The sequence below is a fragment of the Petromyzon marinus genome, chromosome 40 (assembly GCF_048934315.1).
Source record: "Petromyzon marinus isolate PM22_M1 ecotype Great Lakes invasive population chromosome 40, UKy_Petmar_22M1.pri1.0, whole genome shotgun sequence".
NCBI lineage: Eukaryota > Metazoa > Chordata > Hyperoartia > Petromyzontiformes > Petromyzontidae > Petromyzon > Petromyzon marinus.
In genome coordinates this window covers 1,400,871-1,426,403 of record NC_133706.1, presented here as the reverse complement: position 1 = coordinate 1,426,403, position 25,533 = coordinate 1,400,871, and the positions used below count along the sequence as shown (strand labels likewise).

Sequence of the window (25,533 nt, the reverse complement as noted above, 5' to 3'; positions counted from 1 at the left end):
TACTGCGCATTACCTGTGTTTATTATTGCAAACCAGTGTCAAACAGCCCAGACACACGTGTGCGTTCACAGTATCCGTCCAACTACGCTTGGCAAGGCCCCCGAAAAGAACCGTGTAAACATGTAAGAGAGCATCCCCGTCATAATTATACTTAAATACCCATCACCAGCAAATAAAAACAATTACCTTTGTTTTTTTTACACGACTCTTTAAAAACAGACTGCAGCAGCCACATTAAGGAATTACAACTGCCCTGTAGAAACCAACAACAAAAAACACCCCACGTGTATAGCTGGTGCATATTAAATAGAAAAAGTTAACAATTTCCCCAAAAATATATTCATTTCCCAACCGTCACCCTTCGAGAAAAAAATATCGTCATGCTACAGGCCCAACGGAAAGTGTGCTAAGGACATATTTACCATTCGTACAAAGTGGTCATACGCGTACAAATCAAACGAGTTCCTCCAACGGGTCAGTATATGCCACCATCATATTCACGACTGCAGAGTAATGGCTTAATTTGCTTCATAAGCCCGTACAGCAAAGCTCAGTCGTGCAGTGGCTTTCAAACTCGAAGACCGAGAAACAACCTCGACCCTTGCACATCTTTTCCAGCCGTTCTGCTCTAACACGCAAATTATGCAGGACACACTCCACGTTTGTGCCGGTCCATTTAAAATGACTAATGTGGAGAGGCATCCTCCTTGGAAGAAGGCAGGGCCGCAGGAACGGGGTTTACGATCCGACACTGCATGTGCACCCAGGTGACCCTGGAGCTGGGCGTTCAATTGATACAATCCAATTAACCGGCATGACACGAGAACCGACGACAGCATTGCAAACGGGCTCCGTCTGATATCTGATATTGTAACGCCGCGCTCTCAGAGAAGCACTACCGGCAATTCGCCGCCGCCCTCATTACAAAGGATAATTATGGATGGCCCTCTCCTTGTGTCCATGACGCTTCTTTCCTTGAGACCGCCATGGCAACGCTCGTCATTGCTGTTTGATTGGTCCATCGCCCTCGCGATCGCAAGGCTGGGAATGGGGGAAATAGGTTTTCTCCTTGCTCCACGAGCTGCCCTTTGGGAAAGAGCAGCCGCTCTGACATCACCTGGCGTGCGCACAACACAGAGGAACGGCAATGTCCCATCAACACCAGGTTGGGGGCAGGGGGCGGGGGGGGTTTCACTCGGCAGACAGGACTCCCGAGTACTGAGCAATTGTTTGTCGAAGTGCAACACTATCCTCACAGTTGTTGAGAAATGGGGGGGAAAGTTGGGAGAAAAAGCAAATGGGAGGATACGTAGAGAGGCGTGCGACAAATACGGGACACTGCGTTTAGAACGGCGTGGAAGACGTCACAATGGAGAAGCAGTAATAGGCGGAGAAGAGGAAGGTCTTGAGCAAGGACTTGGACGCGAGATGAAGTTGGAGAACAAAGAGCGGGAGGAAGTAGTTGCAGAACAAGGGGACGGCAAACGATGAAATGGTGCCACCTCGATCCTCTTGGCCACACGTTTATGGCGATGCGTATTAAATCAGGCATGCTGTTGCACTGGTTTTACTTCCTTCCCAGCTACGTTAACTACATGGGAGTGTTTTCTTTGAAAAACAAATTACATTTTTTTACACATTAGTAGCTGTTATGAAAAACTGTTGGGAGTAAACCCCCAGAAGCTTTAATTAGTAAAAAGTATATTCTGTGAGCCACTCGCAGAATTTAGTCAACACACGTTTGTGTGAAGATTGTCTGCAACAGGGATCAGTCTGTCACAGACTTGCGAGCACATGGTGTAGAGGGTCCCAGATTTGGGTGTGTCCTGTCTGGGTGGTGGCACCTTGAGTGGAAGGGTGTGTGTGGGTGCGAGCGGGTGTGAGTAAGCGAGTGTGTGCGTTTGATGCGTGCGTCCTGGCAAGGGTGTTACTTGTGATGCCTTTGTGTTCAGGCACGCAGGGACTGAACTGTGCACCGACACGAACCCAATTTAAAGTTTACATTCTGTTCAGGAGAGCAGAGGTTAATCCGACCGGAGTGTGGATGACAGCCGATGTGACTGGTGTGGGCGGTGAAGCCGTGTTTTTTTGCGCGTGTATTCCATCACAGACGCGCGCGAGTCGACGTGGGCAGAGGCGCTACCGTTGGCGCTTGGCCTCGAACAGCGTCGTATCTTCGTCCTCGTCTCCCAGGTCGTCCGCCAGCGGGTCCATTTCCACCTCGTCCGCCGGCGTCACAATCACGCCGTACTTCCGCGGCTTCCGGAACCGTCTCCTCATTCTGTGTGATGATGCCGTGCACACACGTAACCAGGTAAGGCCCCGCTGAGCCGCGTAGTTCTTTTGCTCAAGCAACCTGGCTATCACAAACAATAGCTCAACGAAGATGGCTTATCACGTGGCAATGTACAGCAGCCAAAAACTCTAAACGCGTGACATTGATTCTAAATGTGGAGGGAAAAACCCAGAGGACCCGGAGAAAAATCCATGCAACCACTGAGGGGGAGAGAGAGACACGCAAACTCCAAATATACAGCAGGTGTCAGGGTCAGGCTTTAACCGACGACCTCCTGTATAGCAAGCGAGGGAATTAACATCTCACCACCACGGCGCCCTCTTGTAATGGTACAAGAGGTGGTGATGTGGCCCTGCGGCAGCGCATTCACGGCACCTTGCAGAGGTTCACAGTTAGAATCCAGCGGACGGCCGGGTTATTAATGCGGCCGTAGCAATACTGTGCGCCGTCTGCTTCACAGCAACCGTTAAAGATCGCTCCGATGTCATTCGCAGGGATAGACCTAGACCTTGTGCGCACCGGCGTCAGGCAGGGTCACAATTAGAAAATTCCACCGCAAATTACTCAATTGGGATTATGCGAGCAATCTTCACCCCCTAATGGTAGACTAATGCTCCCAGGTCACTCTTGCAAATGGGGCTCATCCTGGTCTTCTAAAGTTCTCACCTGATAACTTGAAGCATGCAGTCACGGGTGCAATCACACGTGAATTCACACACGCACTCCTAGATTAATTTACTTCTCATCTGACTGCAGCGCTACACGCCTTACGACTCAGGAAAGTAATGTTTTACTTATTTAAAAGTCAAACAATCTCAAAATGCTCGTATTGAATCGTCCGCGTAAGAATACATTACTCGCAATTTATGCGAGCATTCCCTTTTGGCTAACGGAAGGGATGACACAGCACATTCAAAACGCAACAAAGTGGTGCAAACAAGACGAACAAAAATCGATTTGGCATAATCACGGGCAGAATACTAGGCGAGCTATTGCTTGCCCGCCGTAAATCACCGAGTCGCAGTTTGAAGCTCCCGTTTAATACACGAGGGAGGCCAACCAGAGCCCAAACTTCACGCCACAATTAATGTCAGAGGTGATGACGTCAGGCCATTCTGACACTTGTTGCACAACGCGTAATCCAATATGGGTGACGTGTAACCCTCTCGGAGCGCACACAGGTGGCCCTGTGCCCAACGGCAGACTCGGGAGGGGAGCTTATCTCGTAAACTCGACTTTCTCTGGCCCAATGCAGAAGGTCACTGTGGATTCCTTCAGGCATGCCGACGGCTCAACGATAAAACTCAACTTTTTTTTTTGTTGGACCAGATAAGACCCACTGAGCTGTTTAAATATTTTTCAAAAGGCGACCTGGCCATCACAAATGATTGCTCAACGAAGTGGCTTATCAACATGTGGAAATGTATAGCAGCCAAATAATACAAGCGCATGTTGATTCTAAATGTGGAGCGGAGGACCCGGAGAAAAATCCACGCTACCACTGGGGGAGAGAGACACGCAAACTCCAAATATATAGCAGCAGCAGGCGTCAGGGGGTCGGGATCAAAACCACGACCTCCTGCATACCAGGCGAGGTAGTTAACATCTCCTAGCCACCGCAGCCGCCCTTGATGGTGCTGTTCACTCAGGAATCCCCACAAGCACCAGCAATACAACACACAATGGCTCTTGTTGCTTTAAGGGTGCATACTATTCTGCAATTGCAAACACAGCTGACGGCAAAACAAATGGTAGAACAGGCATCGTTGGGTGGGGAGGCTTGTACGTCAGGTAACATTAAAAATTAAATTACAATTTCCTTAATGGCCCATTTCTTTTTTCAACGGGAATGTGAATTCGATCAGGGGTTCAAGCTCAAGTCGTACAAACAACAAACTAAAGTGACCATTTATATTCAGGTCACCTCTGAAACAGTAAGCCCCAGGACCATACAATATTGTGCTACGGCGAACGCGTGAACAGATCCTGTTGCCAGGGGCGGAGCCAGGATTTTGACTTGGGGGGGGGGGGGCTGACTTTAACATTCTGAGATATCCAGTGTGTTTATATTTTCCAATGGGCGCCACAAACGTAAAAAACAAATTTTATTGTATTTGAAACGCGGAGTTTATTAATAGGTCGGAGCCGCTGACGTGGCTAATAAGTTCGATAAGTTCGAAAGGCTGCCGCTCAAGTAGCCTGCAGGGCAGCACAAGGTGACAGCCTGCAGGGCAGCAGCACAAGGTGGCAGCCTGCAGGGCAGCACGAGGTGGCAGCCTGCAGTATTTTGTATCAGCCGGATATCCGGTTATCCTGATGACCAACTTTCCCAAAATATCAGGGGGGGCTGAGCCCCCCCCCAGCCCCCCCTGTGGCTCCGCCCCTGCCTGTCGCGAATATACATCGTGCGCACACATACACTTTATACATACACTTTACTGGGAGAACGCCTAGTAAAGTGGTTATTTTTTTTGTTTCTTTTTTATCATGAAATATAATTGTTGAAAAAAACTCTACAAACTGGAACCTCATCCATGCCTCCCTTGCAAGGGAGAATGTCGACCTCTTGTCGAGCCCTTAGCTGCTTAGAAAGTTCACGTATGCACAGAGACAAGATGAACACCATGAATGTATTACCGACACAAAGATTTAAAAAAGATGATACAATATCAAGTTAGATTTCTTGGACACGTGTTGAAAGAACACGCAACTGGGCACGAATGTGTTTTGACTGGGAAATGCAGAGGTAACAGACTACTAAGCAGCACAAGCAATGTGAACTGGATTCAATTGGGAGTAATCTCATCCAAAGTTGTTGAGTTCATCAATTCATCAGCGAAATGGAAGGCCACCATCGCGGACGTTCTGGAACTTATTTCGCCACCGAAAGTGTCCAACCGTGCTCATCGGAGACACGCAGAGCGAGAGAGAAATATCACGCAGTGGTCTCCGGATTATTCAACCACATCACTGGGCAAATCAACTCCGCGTGTACTCGGGGAAGGGGCGCAGCTCCAACCTGAAGCGAGTGGCCCAGTAATTGTCGCTGTGCCCCGGGGTCAAGTGGCAGGAGGAGGAGGAGGGAGGAGGAGGAGTGTCTCCTCCTGCTCCCTCCGCCCTCCTCACACAAAGGCCTCGGGGAGCGCTGTAACAATAAACACCCCTCTCGTAGATCACGCAGCACAAGGCGGCGCGTACAACACGGGTCGCGGCTTTGCGAATGAACACAAACAACACACAATGTCCATGTTCGGTAAATGACTCCACCGGATTGATACAAAATAATGTGAGTGGCGCGTCATACAACAATGTTGGGCCGGACCATAACGTAAACGTGACATTGTATCGCTAAAACATCCCAACACTGGCAGAGCAGCTCTACCAGGGGATAATAGTTCTGAGTCTCCCCCAGTGGCCGGGCACAGTCCCAGGGGAGGCGGATGAGGGCGAGCGATGGGGGGGTGAGGAGCACGGGGGGGGGGGGGGGGGGTGAGGAGCACGGGGGGGGGGGTGAGGAGCACGGGGGGGGGGGGGGTGAGGAGCACGGGGGGGGGGGGTGAGGAGCACGGGGGGGGGGGGTGAGGAGCACGGGGGGGGGGGGGTGAGGAGCACGGGGGGGGGTGAGGAGCACGAGGGGGGGTGAGGAGCACGGGGGGGGGGGGGTGAGGAGCACGAGGGGGGGGTGAGGAGCACGAGGGGGGGTGAGGAGCACGAGGGGGGGGTGAGGAGCACGAGGGAGGGGGGGTGAGGAGCACGAGGGAGGGGGGGTGAGGAGCACGAGGGAGGGGGGGTGAGGAGCACGAGGGGGGGGTGAGGAGCACGAGGGAGGGGTGAGGAGCACGAGGGAGGGGGGGTGAGGAGCACGAGGGGGGGGTGAGGAGCACGAGGGAGGGGGGTGAGGAGCACGAGGGGGGGGTGAGGAGCACGAGGGAGGGGGGGTGAGGAGCACGAGGGAGGGGGGTGAGGAGCACGAGGGGGGGGTGAGGAGCACGAGGGAGGGGGGTGAGGAGCACGAGGGGGGGGTGAGGAGCACGAGGGAGGGGGGGTGAGGAGCACGAGGGAGGGGGGTGAGGAGCACGAGGGGGGGGTGAGGAGCACGAGGGAGGGGGGTGAGGAGCACGAGGGGGGGGTGAGGAGCACGAGGGGGGGGGGTGGGTGAGGAGCACGAGGGGGGGGGGTGGGTGAGGAGCACGAGGGGGGGGTGAGGAGCACGAGGGAGGGGGGGTGAGGAGCACGAGGGAGGGGGGTGAGGAGCACGAGGGGGGGGTGAGGAGCACGAGGGAGGGGGGTGAGGAGCACGAGGGGGGGGTGAGGAGCACGAGGGAGGGCGGTGAGGAGTACGAGGGGGGGTGAGGAGCACGAGGGGGGGGGGTGGGTGAGGAGCACGAGGGGGGGGTGGGTGAGGAGCACGAGGGGGGGGGTGAGGAGCACGAGGGGGGGGGGGGTGAGGAGCACGAGGGGGGGGGTGAGGAGCACGAGGGGGGGGGGCGATGGGGGGTGAGGGCCTCACCGCAGCGCAGCGAAGAAGCCGAGCACGGCCACGACCCCGAGGCAGAAGTAAGCGGCGCGGCGCAGCACCGAGGCGTCGAGGGAGACCCCCAGGATGTGCATGGACGGCGACGGCGCCGCCGCCGTCGAGTTGGGGCCGACTGCGCCACGCCTCCGCGTCACGGCCGTGATGTTCGGCGAATTCGCAGCAGCAGCAGCAGCAGCGGTCGCCTCGACTACGCGCGTCTCTTCTGCATCGACGCGCGCAGCGGCCGCTAGCAGCAGCGATAGCGCCACCAGCAGCAGCGGCGGCAGCGAGGCTGTCGCAGCAGCGCACAGGGAGTGAAGGGCGCGCATTGTGGCTCAGTCGACGGATGGAGCGGTGGTGGTGGTGTGGGGGGTGCTGGGACGTGAGGCCCGCGCTGCTGTCAGCTACCAACGCCTAAGTAGCGGCCGGGGCAGTCTCTGCAGGAGTGGTATCTGTGGCGCTACTGCTGCTATCTGTAGCTGCGGGGCGCTGTGCGTAGCGCGGCTGCTGTGGCGGCTGTGGCTGCTCCTCGTGACGACGGCGGCGGCGATCGGCGGCCGCTGGGCGCCCGCGACGCTCCGGGTGACGCGGGCGGCCCCCACGCGCGCCGCTCACTTCCGCATCCGGGCAGCCACCGGAAGCGCCCCCACCCCGAACCCCCGAGCCGTGTGGTGGTTACAGGCCACGGTGGACGCACGTGCTCCGTTGGTAAATTACAAACAGAACAACGAGACTACGAGGTCGCTTAAGAGAACGAATTGCGGCCAGCCAGCGATTGTTGCTTCAGTTTAATTTATGTTGGTAGAGCCCTGTGAGCCAATCGGCTCTTCAATCGGGTGCAACCGCAACAAACAAAAAAAACACGAACAGGAAAAACATCTTGATTTAAAGCTTTCGTGATTGCAGTAATTCATTTTCTTAGCTCTTTCGGTAAAGTCACGTTAAAGGGAAACAATAAGATAATAAAATATATATAAAACAATAAAAAAATTCTCACGACGTTTCGACCATAACATGATAAAAAATTTTATTGTTTTATATATATTTAATAATTTTATTGTTTCCCTTCAACGTGACTTTACCGAAAGAGCTAAGAATATGAATAGGAAAAACATCTTCAAAGTGACTTTGTGTGACTTTGTGCAAAACAGAAAATACAAAGGAAAAGACAGCAAAATATTGCAGAAAAGTCACCCGTACACCGACGCTTGTGCGAGCTCCAGAACGAGAGCCACCAACTTCACTGTTCACAAATCTGTGCGCCTCCAAATCGAGAACAACTGCAGAGACGACGTTCCCTTTAAAGCTTTCGTGTCTGCAAGGATTCACATGTTATTTCTGTAGTTTATTGTAAAAAAAAAATTCGGTCACAGTCCCTACGATCACCGTTGCATTGCATTTATGGATTTTATTTTGGTGATTTCGAAAACGTTTTTTTTTGGTTGTGGCCATGTTTTTGTTTATTGTAGTACGGAGTTAAGACTGATGGCCTTAATCTTAGTTGTCTTGTGGTTGTTGTTTGACTTGTATCCCACTGGGATTTTTGCACAGCGTTGGTGTACGGTGCTATTTCAGCAATATTTTGATGTTTTTTTTTCCTGGATTTTCTGTTTGCACAGTCACACAAAGTCACTTTAAGATGTTTTCTTGTTCATGTTTTTGTTTGTTGCGGGTGCACCCGATTCAAGAGATGAATGGCTTACAGGGCTATACCAAAATACATATAACTATGAAAACTATATTCTTGGTTCTTTCGGTAAAGTCACGTAGAAGGGAAACAGTAAATGTATACAATTATATTTTTTATTGTTTTATATTTTCATTATTTTATTGTTTCCCTTCTACGTGACTTTACCGAAAGAACCAAGATTATGATGTTCCCTTGTCAACAACGTCAGCGCCCTTGCAGCCATCTTGGTTAGGGATCTACATATTTCGTCGACTTGAGAGAGAAAAACAAATATCTTCCCAAACGCCTGTCGGGGAGACGTGTTCCCCAACAGTAACAGTAGCGCAGCATCACCCTACCGGGTTGGGGAGGGAATATTTTGCAAAAATAAAAAAAAAGTTCGATGTCCTTAACCAACATGGCCGTGACGGGCAGCATTCAGCGGATTGGCTGAGTGGGCTCACGTGGCGCGTGCCAACCAATGGGATGACGGCGCGGCCCGGCGAGGTCGCTGTTTTGAAATCTCGGGCGACTTTTTCCGTTTCGAGCTCAACCGCTGAGGGCTGAACGCCGAGAGTCGCCTTGCAGTTAAGTCGCGGGTCTAGCGGTGACGGCGGTGGTGATGGTGATTAAGGTGGTGGTGGTGGTGGTGATGAAGGTGGTGGTGATAGTGGTGGTAATGGTGGTGATGAAGGTGATGAAGATGGTGATGACTGTGGTGGTGATAGTGGTGGTGATGAGGATGGTGATGATTGTGGTGGTGATGATGGTGATGATTGTGGTGGTTAGAGTGGTAGTGATGAGGATGGTGGTTGTGGTGGTGATGGTGGTCCCCCCCAGCGCGTTCCGCGTTCGCCCGCGTTCGTTTCGTGTCGTAGCCTCCGCCACCGCCCGCAGTGTCACGATGGGCATCAACAACAACAAGCATCTCGCCGTGGACCGACAACCCCAGAAGTTCGCGTGCCCTCGCTCGATCTCCGGTCGCGGCAGTCGAACCCAGTGGGCACGACTCTTAAACCTCTTCACCCCACCCCCGGCGGCTCTGTCCACCCGGGGGGAGAAACGTGGCCCACGTCCGTGGCGGGCGGGGTCAAGTGTGGGGGTCACTCGCTCCCACCGCCTCGTGACTACGCCGCCCGGAGGCCCACTCCGCTACGAGTGGCGTGACAGAGCGATCGGTGGTGGTGTTGTTGTTGTTCACCATCAGGGAACCCGCAGCAACTGCGGTGTTGCTTGCGGCGTTGACGCGCGCCTTGTGTAGGCCGAGACCCCAGCGGATATCTCAGGGCTGCAGTGCGGGCTCTGGAAATTGTTAAACAATGATGGCTCGTTCTTGTTATGCTGGTTGCCGACCCCTCGACCATGCAAATCCAGTTTACCATGGGTGTCCAGTTTACCATGGGTGTCCAGTTTACCATGGGTGTCCAGTTTACCATGCGTGTCCAGTTTACCATGCGTGTCCAGTTTACCATGCGTGTCCAGTTTACCATAGAAGTCCAGTTTACGATGGGAGTCCAGTTTCCCATGGAAGTCTACTTCACCATGGGTGTCCAGTTTCCCATGGAAGTCTACTTCACCATGGAAGTCCAAATTACAACGGGTGTCCAGTTTACCATGGGTGTCCAGTTTACCATAGGAGTCCAGTTTCCCATGGAAGTCCACTTCACCACGGAAGTCCAATGTTCAACGGGAGTCCAGTTTACCATGGAATGGATATTCTGACTACACAATCCGCAAAGCCATCACCCCAACCGTGATGAACGAGCCATCTGAAGATCCAATCAAAATCATCACCTTACCTTACATAGCAGGGATAACCAAAATATTTCCAAAATCTTGAACAAACCCAAGATCCAGGTCCGATTTAACACAGTGCATAAAATTCGAGACCTGATCCCATCTGTGAAGGACAAGATTCCTGACATGCAATATCCCTGCGTCTATAAACTAAGCTGTATCTGCTGCAGCAGTTATATTGGGGAAACCAAATGACATGTCTCAGCCATCGGGCTACCATGAGAGATTCGTTCATGAGGCTATCCACATATACAAGCACAGAGACAATTTCAACCGAGAAGATGGATTCTGGCTTAGCAATCATTGGAAAGATTTGATAAACCATTTCAGGTCTTAATTGATTGTTCACGCTTACGGTGGCTTTCAGACAGCATACATTAATTTTTCGTCTCCCCCCTCCTCTTTTCAGAACATAGATGGACTAGTCCTTCTAAATAAACTGCCAAATCGCTGCGCGCGGCGCTGACGTTTTTATAAGTAAAGAAATACACCGTTTAAAAATAAATAAATTAATGCGGACCGGCACACCTGATGACGACCGTTTGTGTTATGGTCGAAACGTCGTGAGAATTTGTATTGTTTTATATATTTTATTATTTTATTGTTTCCCTTCAACGTGACTTTATCGAAAGAGCTAAGAATATGAATTACTGCAGTCACGAAAGCTTTAAATCAAAATGTCTCGGACCGTGTTCGTGAACATAAGGCAGATCTGAAACACGGCAGGACCAATACTTCTGCTGTGGCTGATCATTACTTTAATGCGGCTGGCTCACATGAAATAGATTTCTCTAAGACGATGGTACTCTGCAAGCCGACTGGATATCAACAAAGATTTGTTCATATTCTTAGTTTTTTCGGTAAAGTCACGTTGAAGGGAAACAACAAAATAATAAAATATATATGGCTTTCAGACAGCATACATTACAAAAACACCTCGTCTCCCCCCTCCTCCCTCCAGAACACAGATGTTTGGGACTGGTCCATCTGTGTTCTGGAGGGAGGAGGGGGGAGACGAGGTGTTTTTGTAATGTATGCTGTCTGAAAGCCATATATATTTTATTATTTTGTTGTTTCCCTTCAACGTGACTTTACCGAAAAAACTAAGAATATGAATTACTGCAGTCACGAAAGCTTCAAATCAAAAGATTTGTTCACGAAGCCATCCATATGTACAGACACAGACACAATTTCAACTGAGACGACGGTTTTAAACTCAGCAATCATTGGAAAGATGTCATCAACCACTTTGGGTCATGACTTGATTTGTGTTTTCTTGTCCACTTCCACCGTCAGTAGTGTGGGTGTGTGGAGCCAGGTGCAATGCTTTGATTGGTGTAGACCTACTGTTGGTGTTGGGGCCCTCTCCTACATTAACATTAGCTGCCCCGCCCATCTCTAAACCTTTATAAACAGCTTTTTGATTGGTGTAGACCTACTGTTGGTGTTGGGGCCCTCTCCTACATTAACATTAATTGCCCCGCCCATCTCTAAACCTTTATAAACAGTTTGCCCTCAGAGGCTAACCTTCCTGTTCCTGATGACAACCGCTTGTGTTGCGATCGAAACGTCGTTATATTTTATTATTTTTTATTCACTTTTTATTCATTTATTGTTATTATTTGTCTACGTGACTTTACCGAAAGAACCATAGAATGTCCTTAACCAGCTGAGAATATTGTATAACCTACACTCATTACTCAAAGATAATTAGCAAAACCTAACAGTGCCTCCCAGCTTGAGCGGTAATAGTGGTTAACGTGCTACACCGTAAACCGGCCGCCCGAGTTTGATTCCAGGCCACAGATAACATTGCATGAGTAGCAATTGAAATCAGAACCAGTCTTGCAACCCGCACTGACCAGCGTGGTGAAGTATGGTTACAAAACCACAGTGCCTTACATGGTGCGGAAAGGCATTCATCCATTAGTGGATTGATAATGGATGGAATTTCACATCTCATGGCTAAAGCTTACCTACTCTTTGGTTCTTTCGGTAAAGTCACGTGACGTTACCGAAAGAACCAAAGAGTATGGATCTTTGCAGTCACGAAAACTTCAAATCTAGAATAAAGCTTACCTCTGAAGTATCTAAGCACCTGAATATGAATCACTGCTGCAGGCTCCCAGGACTGATCTCTGTTTCATTTCATTTTTCATCTTTCATTTATTTGGTATAGCCCTGTGAGCCATTCGGCTCTTGAATCGGGTGCAACCGCAACAAACAAAAACATGAACAGGAAAACATCTTGAAGTGACTTTGTGCACGTGCAAACATAAAATCCAGGAAAAACATCAAAATATTCCTGAAATAGCACAGGAATATCTGCTAATGTGTACCCTCTGTTTTGTTTTTCAGATAAGGTGGTGTAACAATGGAGGCTTTCATTGGAGAATTACGGGAAGTCAGAAGCCTCACAAATGCTGTAAGTTTAATCAGACATTTAAAACAAACCATCGTGGTATATTCATACTTATCATACACTGAGGGAGGAGCGGTTGTTTATTGGTTCGGGAGACAATGCGCCATGCAACCTGCTTTGCTTTCGCAGGCAATTATAGACAATAAAGCCATCTTTATTTTACGTGCCAATATCGGCCCTCAATAAAGTGGGCATCAGTGTGCATTACAAAGGAACGGTACCGGGGCATGGAGTAACAGGAACGAGAACAAAAACCTGTCACGACCTCAACGGCTAAGACCGACTGAGCAAAGTAACGTGTAACCGCGGGCAAAATAAAGTGTCGACCGTGCGCAATGACGAGCATCAAAAAGGTAAGTAGTAAATACAAAGAAATAAAATAAATGAAAATTAATGAGGCAGTTTTTATTTTACATTGTAGATTTTATGGGAAGGCAAGTCTAAGTTAGTTGTGTCTTGCCCAGACCACGGAATTGAGAGACACTCGGCATGATGTTTGGAGCTGCGCTTGAGAAGGCTCCGTAACCCCCAGCGTCATCGGGTGTACAATCCTGGGCCGGTGAAAGTCTCGCGCCGTTCCCGTGGAATAGCAGAGTGTACAGAATGTGCCTGATGTTGGAGGGAGATGCGGTTTTGCGTGTAGATAGGGGGCCAAGCTACACTGTGCTTTGTAGGTTTGGAGAGCAGCGACCTTGAATTGGATGCGGAAGCGGCCTGGTAGCTCGTGCAAGGTGGTGTGGAGGGTGGGCATAATGAGTTCAAAACGGCAACCCCGCCAGATTATCCGGGCAGCTGCATTCTGCACTTAACTGGAATCTCTGCACCAAGTGGATAGCTCTGTGTGTAGAGGGCATTCCCATAATCCAGGCGTGTTGAGACAAAGGCATCAACTAAATAACATCAGCGACGAGCGATATCCGATCCGTTCATTTTTACGATCTCCATTCTTCATTTCACACCGACCAGCACGGTGAAGTACGGTCAAACTACCCCGTGACCAATGCGGTGTGGGGGAGACCTTAATCTAGCATTGGATTGACAAACGACTGAACTATTCATGATATAAAACATGTGATGTACGCAACACAAGTGTAGTGGATTCACAGACGTACTTCTTGGAGGCAACACATTTATTAACACCAACACATTAACACAAATGGGGTTACTGCCCCTTTACCAGATAACCTATGGTGGTGGAGCACCAGGCTAACTAGGCTAGTTACTGGGAGTAGCTACAACAGACACGACCCTAGCTGGGGTCCTCGTCCACGTGTTGGTGACTTCTTCTCTTGGACGTAGATCGTAGATCTTCAGATGATGGCAACAACGCTGAACCCCGGTCCCTTTGCGCACCCGGTTTATATCCAGCTGGGTCGTGGCTGACCCCGCCCTTGGCCACGACCACCTTCGAGACACCTCTCGTCGTTTCTCGACCCTTCCCGTAGGATCTCACCCTGACACGTGACCACCCCCAAGCCCCCTCCTGGGGCCCCTGTGTAGATCTTACCCATCACGTGCCTTCCAGGGTCAACCAGAGTGCCATGGCCCTGGGTAACCTCATCCCATGGCTGACACTCTCACACTCCCTCCTGTAGGAGTCGGCACTGCACGCCACGCGTGGTGCCACTGAGCGCTATCCCAGCTCTCACCGAGCCCCCTCTAGGGCTGGTACTACACCCACCTACGGGGTGTCCGTGATGACGATGCATCGCACGCCGTGCCTCGCTAGAGACGGTATCAATCAGCGACATTCACGATGTCGCTACGCACGTGATGTCTGCGATGTGAGTGCATAGCACGCCGTGCCCCTCTAGGGCCGGCACCACACAGTGACATCCGTGATGTCACTACACAAGCATGGACGTTGCCTTGTTCGTGCTTTCAGACCCCTTAATCGCGTCTTTTCTCTCCTTCCCTTGCTCGGCTCCTCTTGTCTTTCCTCCTTTGTGTTTCTGCACTCTCAGTCGATTGTGTTATGGGCACATTATAAATGTAAGTTGTTTTTATCCAGCGGTCGACCGTACTTCAGAGCTTAAGAGAGGGCAGAATAACCTTATAGTGGAGGCTTTGAACAAACAGTGGTATATCCGTGTAAAGTTGGTGTTGAAACATGTTTACACTGGCAGTCAGTAGCAAACAACTCTTTCAATAGTTAAAGAGTGATACATACACTGATGTAAATTGAAAATATGCATTACAATGTAACTGTGGAAATGCATAATGGTCGGCTTAACAGAATTCCATTAATGCCGAGATTCACGTAGCGATACACTGCATTAAAATAATGAATGTGGAGACGATTTATCACCTCCGTTGCTTTTCATGCTCATACACTGGTGTCAACACAGCTCTTGTTATGTGCTCTGTAAATGAGAATTTCCCACAATGCTTGTCACGTCATCTTCCTGGTTTTTTTGTTTCCATGGGTCTCAAGGCCTGGTGCGGCATGGCTGTTCATGCTTATTATCCCTTTCCTGGTAACGGTGAATTCAACAATGTAGGCTTTCGCGACCAAGGGAACAAGCGTGCCAATATTTTATTGCTTTAGCAGACTGCTATGTTGGAGAGCAATCCATGTAACGTTTTACAGTTATGTATGACGTTTCACTGATAATTGCAGTCATCATCATCAATTCAACTCCTGTAGTGAAAATATCCTCCAATTATGATGCCTTTAAATAGGTGATGTGATGTCATCAGCACACCCGCACAGGTAAGTACACTTTTTTATTGTGATGTTCCTTTAACTACATTGGGTATTACCTTTGAAGCCCGGCATCCCTTAAGGAATACCTGAGAAGACTAGTTTAACACGTGTAAAGTCGGAATCACGAGGCTGATCCCCGAGCAAAGCCCAATGTACTTGTCAGATTTTTTACCAACTGGCGGCTAGGCCAGCGGACAACGGCTGCAGCGAAGTGCCACAGACTACAAGTCGTACATGTTCCTGAAAATAAGTAAACGGTAACAATATCTAAAAAAAAACATTGCCTCATTTGTATTTAATGTGGCGTTTCTCAAAAAAATTTCGTTTCGTTTAAAAAGTATCCTCCATATGGAAGCTGTGTCGGGTTTAGGAAGGTGTACGACACATTGGCATTGTTCTCATGGGATCTGACCCAAAAAGAAAATCAATTCTGAGTCGTGGTTATGGTGAACTGGCAGTGTCAATATTTTTGAGACCCATTTGTTAAGTACACAGGACACATCACATTACAATCTTTATGAACGTTTCCCAGCGACGCCAATGTTCTTGAAGTGGAGCAACTTCGGAGCATAGGGTGATGGTTTCAGGGCCCACATCCTAAAACTCCGAACGCCACCTTGACAAAATGTGTGTCAAGCCCCAGCAGTGAAGGCGTTCTTTGAAGGTGTGATGTGACATTTTTGTAGCAGAAAAAGTTAAGCCCAAGGATCGCCTTAATGAGCTGTCCAACTCTGATTCCTGGGAGATGAGATGAGATTCCTGAAATTTCACAATTTAAATTCCTCACATTTAACCCCAGCATATAATTGTCTTCTGTTTGACCTTTACAATCCATTTCAATCATTAAAATTTTAATGCAAAAATTACATGCCAAGGATGTGTCCCACATAAAACTGTTGGATGAACAGTCCCTGCCTATGTTTCTTTAAAAAGAAAAGTCTATAGTCAATGCACTGCTAAAAATACACAACTTGCTGGAGTTTAATTTATTATTTTCAGGTGTCCTTGAGGACCTTTTACAATCTGTTGATTGTTGACGGCAATATCTGATGCTGTCTTTAGACAATAGACTGACAGTGCAGACGGACGGGAGTCATCTCTTACGATTGCATTATTCTACAAAATATTTAATTCTAATCTGCTTATCAGCTACTGTAATATTACATGAGTTTAATTAGCATAGAAGCCATGCCTGTATTGTTTGTGAGACTGCCAAAGAATTGTCTTTTGAGCCGAAATCCCTTGATCCCCACTGTGTGCCCTGGCGGTTGTGCCATAATTCACTCAGGTTTTGCCCTCAAATCCCGTCACATATACGAGTGACACCTAGGAAAGGACAAAATACAAGCGGTAAACCGCGCGTGCACGCTTCAATGAACATCAAGTTCCTCTAGACCGAGAATCTCATCTGTTTCAAAAAAGGTTACATTTATTTGCTGGCTCTTTTGTTTTGATGGGGCCCTCCCAATTCAGTGTAACAACGAGTGGCTACAAAGTAATGGGAATCGCTCCCGGTCTCCGGCAGGCCGGCTGCTTAATAATGCACCTTGTTATTTCGCGCCTGGGAAAAATTAGCATATCAGAACGGCGCGCGGGAAAAGGGCACGCATCCTTCTCTGCTCGTTTGCGAAGGAGGACATTGCTTCAACTTTTAATGGGGGTGGCTCTGCTCCCGTCTGAAGGATCGCCCAAATCGTACCGGGCGCCACGAGCACTTTGTTTGAAGTGTGGGCGCACGGGCGGTTCCCGTGCATTGCGGGGAGCGGCGCTGGGCCGGCGGTTGCTTTGAGCGGCGTCATGATCGCTCAACTGCGAGGCCATCAGATTTTCGTGCGAAGGGGCCGGGGATTTACACCGTGAAAGGGTGTTCGCCGAGAACGTTTACGTGGGAGTTGAAGCGCGACGGACGGCAGTACGACGTGTGGAGCAGCGTTTCGGTGATGCATGTGTCGAGACCCCGGTTCTGTGTTCGTTATATTATTTAGGGGTGCCACGGTGGCGAGATGTTACCTGGGTATGCAAGAGGTCGTTGGTTCGATCCCGACCCTGACGCCTAAGTTTGCGTATTCTCCCCGTGGTCGGGTGGATTTATCTCGGAGTCCTCCGGTTTGTCCCTCCACATTTATAAACACGCGTTTAGAGTATTTGGCTGTTATAAATTTCCACGCGATGATTAAGCCACTTCGTTGCACTATCATTTGTGGCCAGGTCGCTACTCAAAAAGAGCTACATAGCTCAGTGGGCCTTACAGTGAGGGAAAAAGTATTTGATCCTCTGCTGATTTTGTACGTTTGCCCACTGCCAAAGAAATGGTCAGTCTATAATTTTAATGGTAGGTTTATTTGAACAGTTAGAGACAGAATAACAACAAAATCCAGAAAAACGCATGTCAAAAATGTTATAAATTGGTTTGCATTTTAATGAGGGAAATAAGTATTTGACCCCTCTGCAAAACATGACTTAGTACTTGGTGGCAAAACCCTTGTTGGCAATCATAGAGGTCAGACGTTTCTTGTAGTTGGCCACCAGGTTTGCACACATCTCAGGAGGGATTTTGTCCCACTCCTCTTTGCAGATTTTCTCCAAGTCTTTAAGATTTCGAGGCTGACGTTTGGCAACTCGAACCTTCAGCTCCCTCCACATATTTTCTATGGGATATTAAGGTCTGGAGACTGGCTAGGCCACTCCAGGACCTTAATGTGCTTCTTCTTGAGCCACTCCTTTGTTGCCTTGGCTGTATGTTTTGGGTCATTGTCATGCTGGAATACCCATCCACGACCCATTTTCAATGCCCTGGCTGAGGGAAGGAGGTTCTCACCCAAGATTTGACGGTACATGGCCCTGTCCGTCGTCCCTTTGATGTGGTGAAGTTATCCTGTCCCCTTAGCAGAAAAACACCCCCAAAGCATAATGTTTCCACCTCCATGTTTGATGGTGGGGATGGTGTTCTTGGGGTCATAGGCAGCATTCCTCCTCCTCCAAACACGGCGAGTTGAGTTGATGCCAAAGAGCTCCATTTTGGTCTCATCTGACCACAACACTTTCACCCAGTTGTCCTCTGAATCATTCAGATGTTCAATGGCAAACTTCAGACGGGCATGTATATGTGCTTTCTTGAGCAGGGGGACCTTGCAGGCGCTGCAGGATTTCAGTCCTTCACGGCATAGTGTGTTACCAATTGTTTTCTTGGTGACTATGGTCCCAGCTGCCTTGAGATCAATGACAAGATCCTCCCGTGTAGTTCTGGGCTGATTCCTCACCGTTCTCATGGTCATTGCAACTCCACGAGGTGAGATCTTGCATGGAGCCCCAGGCCGAGGGAGATTAACAGTTCTTTTGTGTTTCTTCCATTTGCGAATAATTGCACCAACTGTTGTCACCTTCTCACCAAGCTGCTTGGCAATGGTCTTGTAGCCCATTCCAGCCTTGTGTAGGTCTACAATCTTGTCCCTGACATCCTTGGAGAGCTCTGGTCTTGGCCATGGTGGAGAGTTTGGAATTTGATTGATTGCTTCTGTGGACAGGTGTCTTTTATACAGGTAACAAGCTGAGATTAGGAGCACTCCCTTTAAGAGTGTGCTCCTAATCTCAGCTCGTTACCTGTATTAAAGACACCTGGGAGCCAGAAATCTTTCTGATTGAGAGGGGGTCAAATACTTATTTCCCTCATTAAAATGCAAATCAATTTATAACATTTTCGACATGCGTTTTTCTGGATTTTTTTGTTGTTATTCTGTCTCTCACTGTTCAGATAAACATACCATTAAAACGATAGACTGATCATTTCTTTGTCAGTGGGCAAACGTACAAAATCAGCAGGGGATAAAATACTTTTTTCCCTCACTGTACCTGTTCAGTTCATTTCTAGGTGCCCTTCTGCTTATGAGTATTGTGGACTCTCATGATCAAGTGGACACGTGTGAATAGTAATTGATATAAATTATGACATTGGCGATGCAGTGTTTTTTTTTAAATAATGTACTATCTCAAAGTATGATTCTTTATTACTTTGATGATGATTAATAATTCCTTACAGCCGTTCATTTATTCATAACATTAATACATTTATGCTTAAAATTATAATTTTACTCGACTCATTTCTACAATCTGGCATAAATATCATCAGAATTATCCACAAAGTGAACTTTTAGCTTACATAAAACACTGTCCCCTGGCCATGTCTGGCTCTCCATGTAAGAATTTATTATCTTTTTACACATTCCATCGGCCATGTGGCATTCTGGGTGTGAATTTTTTTCAGTTTTAATTATCATTTTGTACCGCTTAAAATATATCGGAATTATATTCATGATTAAATAACGTGCTGCTCTTTATCATTCCACTGCTGGATGAAGGCCACCCAGACTCCAGAGACAGCTGGTAAGGCCCATGGAGCTAAGCAGCTCTGTCATACGAAAACCCAGATACCAAGACCATGTGTGACTGTGTAATTTACTACAGCCATAGGCATGGTGGCATTTTCTTCTTTGGTTATTTTGGTAAAGTCACGTAGAATGAGAATAAAATAATAAATTGATAAAATAAAATAACACAATAAAATTCTCACGACGTTTCGGCCACAACACAAGCGGCCTTCATCAGGTGAAGGGACAAGACTGTCTGGAGGACAGCGCTGGAGCGAACACAGCCAAGCTCAGACCGCGACCTTTAAGCTGTGTGAGAAGAAACAGAGCGCCTTGACAAAGGAATTAGCATAGAATTTAGCATTGAAAAAGCTGAGTGATTAGCTTGTGACTAGTCATAGAAATAGTTAAGTTAAAGTGAAAGCCTACACATCCACAGAGGCACCTAGTACAAATCAAACAGGAGAATTTAGCATTGAAATAACTGAGGGATTAGCTTGTGACTGGTCATAGAAATAGTTAAGTTAAAGTCAAAGCCTACACATCCACAGAGGCACCTAGTACAAATCAAACAGGAGAATTTAGCATTGAAATAGCTGAGTGATTAGCTTGTGACTGTCACAGAAATGGCTATGTTAAAGTCAAAGCCTACACATCCACAGATGCACCTAGTACAAATCAAACAGGATAATTTAGCATTGAAATAACTGAGGGATTAGCTTGTGACTGGTCATAGAAATAGTTATGTTAAAGTCACAGCCTACACATCTACAGAGGCACCTAGTACAAATCAAACAGGATAATTTAGCATTGAAATAGCTGAGTGATTAGCTTGTGACTGGTCACAGAAATGGCTATGTTAAAGTCAAAGCCTACACATCCACAGAGGTACCTAGTACAAATCAAACAGGAGAATTTAGCATTGAAATAACTGAGGGATTAGCTTGTGACTGGTCATAGAAATAGTTATGTTAAAGTCAAAGCCTACACATCCACAGAGGCACCTAGTACAAATCAAACAGGAGAATTTAGCATTGAAATAGCTGAGTGATTAGCTTGTGACTGGTCACAGAAATGGCTATGTTAAAGTCAAAGCCTACACATCCACAGAGGCACCTAGTACAAATCAAACAGGAGAATTTAGCATTGAAATAACTGAGGGATTAGCTTGTGACTGGTCATAGAAATAGTTATGTTAAAGTCACAGCCTACACATCTACAGAGGCACCTAGTACAAATCAAACAGGAGAATTTAGCATTGAAATAGCTGAGTGATTAGCTTGTGACTAGTCACAGAAATGGCTATGTTAAAGTCAAAGCCTATACATCCACAGAGACACCTAGTATAAATCAAACAGGAGAATTTAGCATTGAAATAACTGAGGGATTAGCTTGTGACTGGTCATAGAAATAGCTATGTTAAAGTCAAAGCCTACACATACAGAGGCACCTAGTACATGGAAGCCAAAGGGGCTGCAACAACTCGACTATCATATAGTAAACCGATGTGAAAAAACCTAAGTCTAAATTACATCAATATAATAAATGTACTCAATATATTCTTCAATAAGCTGAGCTATTAACAGTAACTGGGTATACACTACACTATATGATGAATACTAAATAGTAAACCAATAAAAAAATAAAATATAAACTACCTGAATGTTATCAATAAACTCTATATATTCTCCAATCAGCTAAGCTACCAACAATAAGTCGTTATATATCACAATGCTATATGGTGGCATTTATCAAGTTAGGGTTGGTCAGGTGCTCTGTTAAATCTCTGGAACCAATGTAATCCAGTTTGTCAAATGTTAGTCGACAGCCCCAGTATACGTCCGTGAACCCGAATGTCAGGTTATGGGCTCATTGTAATTCCTTGGGGCCCAGTGTAAAGCTCTGGGCACGCTGTTAATCTGTGGCCCCACATGTTAATCTAAGTCTATTGGGTCAATATGTGGGCCCAATGTAAGTCCCATATATATCTCGTTTTGAGATGTGGTTACTTTTACTCAAATTGCACTGTGTTGTGGGTCTAGAGACCCCATGTAAAGCTATTGCTGCAATATAAGTATTTTGGCTCCACACAACTCTGTTCAAAGAAAGTCAGTATATGGACCCATGCAAGCCTGTGGTCTGTGAGCGCAGTGTTACCCAATGACCCAGCGTTCCACTACGAGTCCAGCGCCCAATGTGAGCCTGCGAGCGACATAAGCGCGTGACGCCGATGTCGTGAGCCCCGTTGGGACCGATGCGGGATCACGTGTGCCGTTCCACTCTCCGTGGATCCGCTCCTTAATCTTTTGACAGTGTTTCCTCTGCCTGTTGTCCACTCGATTTGCCGTGCTTGCATGCCCCCCCTAGTCTCTGTTGTAAAATGCTTCAGAGGCAGATTTGTGGACACTGCCCCCTCATGTATTTGTTTGCCCGTCAGGAGCTCAGGGGGGTTGGGGGGATGAGGGGGGGGATGAGGGGGGGGGGGCCATTGGGAAAAATTACAACATTCCACGACAATCGGCAATCACTTCATTTTTGCCAACCAGCATTTGTATGTGTTTGCTGTGATCCAAATTAGTCAATGCAGTGGGAGTTCACGATCGTTTTGCATGTCAGATGTTGTTACATTTATTTATTTTGTTGCTCTTGTTTACCCACGAAAGCCTCGCTGAGTCTCAAGCACCATTTTTTCCAGAGGGTCCTGCCAAGTTTTTCACACAATCCAAAATAGAGGATTTTGGGTTCGAACGTGTAAATCTAAATGTTGTATCGTTAAACCCGCCACCACCCAACACAGTCAATGAGTAAGGTTTGTCACGCAAACAAAAGTGCCAATTCGTTACTAGTAGAGCACACCAGAGTTGGCTGTCCGCCAGATGATCCTAATTGTAATTACTGGCGAAACGTCGTACTCGAATTGTAAATGTTGTGTGTTTACTCACCAACGCGGCGGTGTGCTGCACTCGTGCTGCGTCCTAGAACCACACGGAGACGGAACTTCTCGCCGTTTATTAACACGCCGTTTTAAACACTCGGCTCACACCAGGGGGGGGTACGTGTTCTCTCTGCTCGGTCCTTCCCGTGGACCCCCAAGCTCTGCTCGTCCTAACCTCGGCTATCCCTTGGGCTCTCTCACGCGGGCCGGGGCGGAGGTTCAGCCAACACCACCCGGCCGTGGAGAGAAGAACCCCACTCACTCCCAGCCGATTCTCACAGACTCCTTGGAGCCCTTCTCTCGGCTATCTCTGCGGCTCTCCCACTCGTCCACCCCGGACGGGGGTTCAGCCAACACCGTCCGGTCACGAGCGGGAGGAGAGACCTCCTGGGGCCGATCCACACCTCGGGACTCCCACAACGACCACACCCCAGGGCTCCCACAACGACCACACCCCAGGGCTCCCACAACGACCACACCCCAGGGCTCCCACAACGACCACACCCCGGGGCTCCCACAACGACCACGCCCCAGGGCTCCCACAACGACCACGCCCCGGGGCTCCCACAACGACCCCGCCCCAGGGCTCCCACAACGACCACACCCCGGGGCTCCCACAACGACCACACCCCAGGGCTCCCACAACGACCACGCCCCAGGGCTCCCACAACGACCACACCCCGGGGCTCCCACACCGACCACACCCCAGGGCTCCCACAACGACCACACCCCAGGGCTCCCACACCGACCACACCCCAGGGCTCCCACAACGACCACACCCCAGGGCTCCCACACCGACCACACCCCAGGGCTCCCACACCGACCACACCCCAGGGCTCCCACAACGACCACACCCCAGGGCTCCCACAACGACCACACCCCGGGGCTCCCACAACGACCACACCCCAGGGCTCCCACAACGACCACACCCCAGGGCTCCCACAACGACCACACCCCGGGGCTCCCACACCGACCACACCCCAGGGCTCCCACAACGACCACACCCCAGGGCTCCCACAACGACCACACCCCGGGGCTCCCACAACGGCCACGCCCCAGGGCTCCCACAACGACCACACCCCGGGGCTCCCACAACGACCACACCCCGGGGCTCCCACAACAGGGGTCCCCCTTAAGTACCCCTTGGGCGGCTCCTTCCCCTTCACTCGGACCCGCCCCTGTTCTCGAAGGTGTCTCCTTACAGCGCCAATGACATGACGTCATCACGCATTACAGCGCTCGTGGCATAACGTCATCACACATTACAGGGCTCATGGCATGACGTCATAACACCTTACAGCGCCCATGACATGACGTCATCACGCTACTCCTCTACAATAGTAACTAATTGGCACGTTTTGTTTACGTGACCAACCTTACTAGCTGGCTGTGTCGGGTGGTGGCGGGTTTAACGACGCATTTATATATTTACGCGATAATATTGGTCGTGATAGCCCCACTACCTGTTAAAGTTTTTCACAGTGGGGGTGAGCGAGGGATGTTGCTCTGCACAATCTTGATTGAGTACTTCGCAGGTCGTTTTTCAGCATTGGGAATGTTTTGACCAATACCAGTTGCATTGTGGGTTTTGTTTTTAGCTGTGGGGGAGGAGTAAGCTGGAAACCTGGGTGGCAACTCCTTGCAAAACAGCGGGGAGAACATACAATCTTCACACAGGGTGCCCAAGTTGGGAATTGAACCCAGGAACCTTCTTGCTGTGAGGCACAAGTGTTATAGCTGCAGTTCCGCCCTGCCGCTCCAATGTAATATGTAGTTAATGACTGGAGAACATTTTTGATTTTTCCAAGGATATTCTGTTCTCTGAATGACAGAACGATCTGAATTTCAGTATAAAATATGCCAAGGTGTCAGATGCACTGAAATTGGCACTTTTGCACCTGGTATTATTGTAAAATGCAAATGTTCTCTGGATATAATTTCCTCATAATCGGCCATTTTCCCTCTGTTGGTTTGTGCACGGCTTCAACTGGTTGAGCACATCGGCCATGAATCTATCCACTTTTGGTTTGCTTATTAGGCATGTACCGATTCATGTCCTTGGGATGAGATGAGTTGTCACTCTTCAGTGGAATAAATAACAACATCGTTTTTGCCTCATTTATTTCAATACAATACCAACATTTAAATGCAACTGCATTTCAAAAGGTTGCAAAAACAGTGGGACTATTTATTTTATGGACATAAAGAGGCCACCATAGGCAGAGGCACATTTATCTCTTGAGCTTGGACCTGATTTGGGGAAGGGAGTTGACAGCACGGATGGCTGTGGAGAGGGATTTCCAGACCATGGGGTTGGCAGACCTCCCACAGAGCAGTGGCTGACTGGAGGAGGCTGTGACGGCATAGACGTGGCCTCTGGAGGAGAGAGCGCGAAGGGGTGGGTGTGCGATCTTGAACTTGTTCGCAGACTGGGGTGGGGGCGACGCGGTCTCGTGCACAAATCGAGGCGCAAAGAACTCTGGCGGTGGCATTCTGTGTTGTCTTGAGCTTGAAGATGAGGGTGCAGGCGCGGGTGAGGGTCTCGCCTGCAGCGGGGTTGATGAAGCGGTTTCCGGAAGTGTGTAGACGGAAGTTTGGGGAGGTCTAACAGAATTGAGATATGTGGAATTGTACCGTGGTATTGGTATTCTGTTACCCGAAGTGTAATTTGGTACATGTTGCTCTGACCATTCGTCGGACGAAGTTTGCGTGAATTAACAAAAAAAAGTGTTTCTTCGGCGGACAATTTGATGTGTGCATTATGACGTCGAGATCAGCACGGTTGGCTACGTACGGTGCGAAATAAGTTCTGCATAATGCATACATA

The 25,533-nt window shown here is 48.7% G+C and overlaps 2 protein-coding genes across 3 annotated transcripts in view; one reads left to right on the top strand and one right to left on the bottom strand.

Moving 5' to 3' along the window:
- On the bottom strand, positions 1 to 7,632 carry LOC116950713 (membrane protein FAM174A-like). The gene is made up of 3 exons (XM_032968701.2): positions 6,807 to 7,632; positions 2,144 to 2,281; positions 1 to 1,117 (listed from the first exon to the last, which is right to left on the bottom strand). Exons 1-3 carry the CDS (start codon positions 7,139 to 7,141, stop codon positions 1,114 to 1,116), a joined length of 477 nt encoding a protein of 158 aa, XP_032824592.2. The 5' UTR covers positions 7,142 to 7,632; the 3' UTR covers positions 1 to 1,113.
- CTC1 (CST telomere replication complex component 1) overlaps positions 2,226 to 25,533 on the top strand; it is a 130,044-nt gene continuing 106,736 nt past the window's right edge. Inside the window, exons 1-2 of one of the 2 annotated variants that reach the window (XM_032968633.2) lie at positions 2,226 to 2,314; positions 12,637 to 12,703. In XM_032968633.2, coding sequence (XP_032824524.2) covers positions 12,653 to 12,703 — 51 coding nt within the window. In that variant the 5' untranslated portion in view covers positions 2,226 to 2,314; positions 12,637 to 12,652. Of the gene's footprint in view, positions 2,315 to 8,958; positions 9,069 to 12,636; positions 12,704 to 25,533 lie in introns of those variants that run through there. The other variant, XM_076073003.1, reaches the window with a different exon arrangement.

Coding starts and splice junctions, on each gene's coding strand:
- LOC116950713 (XM_032968701.2), bottom strand. CDS start 7,141: ATGCGCGCCCTTCACTCCCTGTGCGCTGCTGCGACAGCCTCGCTGCCG. Junction 2,282..6,806: donor GGCTTCTTCGCTGCGCTGCG/GTGAGGCCCTCA, acceptor ATCATCACACAG/AATGAGGAGACGGTTCCGGA.